A 2,338-nucleotide genomic window follows, 5' to 3' on the forward strand; every position below is an offset into this window, starting at 1 on the left:
CCATTGTCCTCATGTCAGAGGAAATTCCCACTGCTATGGTGTGTTGCCTACAGAGGAACCTGTCTATAACTGGAGAACCGTAATAGTAAGTACATTTACCAGGAGGCCAGTAACAGGCAACTCTCCCATTCTCACCAGTCTTCTACTAGGCATACGCTGGCTGAAACCCAGCTTAAAGACAGCACTGACTGTGAAAATGCTTACACAGGGCCGTCACTTGTGGTCTGAACCTGACCGTCAACGTGGATAGTCGCCAGCAGTGCTGGCAGGAAGGAGGCTGCCTTCATCACGGCTCTTCACTCAGTCTCACACTGGCCTGAAAGACTTTGTAAAGACATTTTCAGGGTTTTCACCTCATTGCTTCTCTTTAGCCCATCTAGGAAATTGCAAAAAAAGTTATGGTTCCCCTAAAAGCCGTAGGGCAAAGGCCTGATCTTCCCCTGCACTGGTTTTACTCACAATCTCATATTAACCTACTCTGTTTTCCCTCCCAGGTTCAGTGCTAGCTACATTTATTAGACCAATTCTTTTATATTTTTAGCAGCCCCCCGCAAAGGGAATGCCCCCACGATGTGAAAAATTTTTAAATTTTTATTCAGTCGTTACCTTCAACTGTGCGTTGTCAAATGACCTTTTTCTGTGCCCGTAACGTGTTCCCTCCTTCCATAAGACATTGCTCTGAAGAGAGGGTGCTTTGGTTCCAGCTTAACCTCTTCCAACTCCACTTAGGGTTGCTAGGTAAAATGCAAGATGCCCAATATCTGTTTTTGTTTTTGTTTTTATTTTTGAGACAGGATCTTGCTCTGTCTCCATGGCTGAAGTGCAGTGGCATCGTGATAGCTCACTGCAGCTTCAAATCCCCGGGCTTAAGTGATCCTCCTGCCTCAGCCTCCCAAGTGGTGGGAACTATAGGCTTGTACCACCACACCTGGCTAATTTTTCTATCTTTTGTAGAGATGGGGTCTCGCTCTTGCTCAGGCTGATCTCAAACTCCTGACCTCAAGCGATCCTCCCAGCTCAGCCTCCCAAAGTTCTAGGATTACATGAAGCGAGCCACTGTGCCCAGTCGAGCTGCCCAATATTTTTATTTGCTAAATCTGGCAACTCTACTTCTTTCTACCTCAACTCCCATTTTCTAGCATGCACCTCACATCCTCTTAGGGTTGAGGACTCCTTGCCTGCTGGGCAGCCCTCTTGTGTGGGGTATGGTAAAGTGGCTCAAGCCCTTCCACTGTGTCTGATAACCACATGGAGACCCACATATCCTGGCCATATGTAAATGGTAGGAGCTTGGACTGCTTCCTCTTGGAAGCTGCGTGGGTTTGCCCTCTCTTGGCTCTGCCCTTCCTTGGCTGCCATCTTTCTTTTCTTACCTACTCTTTCCCAGATGGGCATCCAACACAGAAACAGAGGCCCAACTTCCCTTTTCACTGGCACCACAATCTTTACTAATAATTCTTTTGAGAGCTTGTTTGGAGGTTCTAGCAGGGAAGCGCAGCTACTCATATACCCTTGACCGAAGAATGGTCCTCCTCTATCGGGGAAGGTCGTCCTCTTCGACTTAGTGCGCAGCTTCAGGAGGGACACACATGGAGCAGTGAGGGGGGGAAGGGGACACCCACTGAGCCAGCCATATCAGCCAAATCAACCCTGGCGATCAATGGGGTGACAGATGTCACAGCCAGATGGCCCTCACATCCACTAATGATTCTTTTGGATTGTTCTTTCTCAATGGGCACTTTTAGGGAGAGGAATGAAAGTAATCCCTTCTTTCTCATAGGGAGGGGAAGACATGAAACTCCTCACGAAGCCAAAGAATACCCTCTGTCCCTTAGTCCTCTCATTATATAGATTTGATGCTAGTTCTGCCCTGGAAACTATCTGGCTGCAGTTGGGGGTAATACCTTTTAGAATTTGAGAGATACTTAGCCTCTTTTTGCCCTTACCTTAGCTTTTTGTTTGTTTGTTTGTTTGTTTTCTTTTGAGACAGGGTTTCCCTCTGTTGCCTTGCTAGAGTGCAGTGGTGTCCTCATAGCTCACTTCAACCTCAAACTCCTGGGTTCAGGTGATTCTCCTGCTTCAGCCCCCCAAGTAGCTGGGACTACAGAACACACCAACATGCCCAGCTCATTTTTCTGTTTTTTGTAGAGACTGGGTTTCACTCTTGCTCAGGCTAGGCTTTAATAAGGGGCCACAAGGAAAGTGCCACTTAACATCCTGCTGTGTTATTTATATAGAACAGTGCTGCGGACTTCTGTTTTGAAGGAAATATTCATCAGTCGCTGCAGAACATAACTGAAAACCAGTTGGTACAACCTGCTGTTCTCCAGCACAGAGC

The 2,338-nt window shown here is 47.1% G+C and overlaps 1 protein-coding gene across 1 annotated transcript in view; it reads left to right on the forward strand.

The window, feature by feature from the left end:
• The window catches only part of SPIC (Spi-C transcription factor (Spi-1/PU.1 related)), a 13,004-nt gene that overhangs the window by 4,431 nt on the left and 6,235 nt on the right, over positions 1 to 2,338 (forward strand). Inside the window, exon 3 of the mRNA XM_012650242.1 lies at positions 2,238 to 2,338. This exon is cut by the window's right edge and continues 5 nt beyond it. Coding sequence (XP_012505696.1) covers positions 2,238 to 2,338 — 101 coding nt within the window. The remainder of the gene's footprint in view (positions 1 to 2,237) is intronic.

The sequence above is a fragment of the Propithecus coquereli genome, unplaced genomic scaffold (genome assembly GCF_000956105.1).
Source record: "Propithecus coquereli isolate 6110/MARCELLA unplaced genomic scaffold, Pcoq_1.0 Scaffold316, whole genome shotgun sequence".
NCBI lineage: Eukaryota > Metazoa > Chordata > Mammalia > Primates > Indriidae > Propithecus > Propithecus coquereli.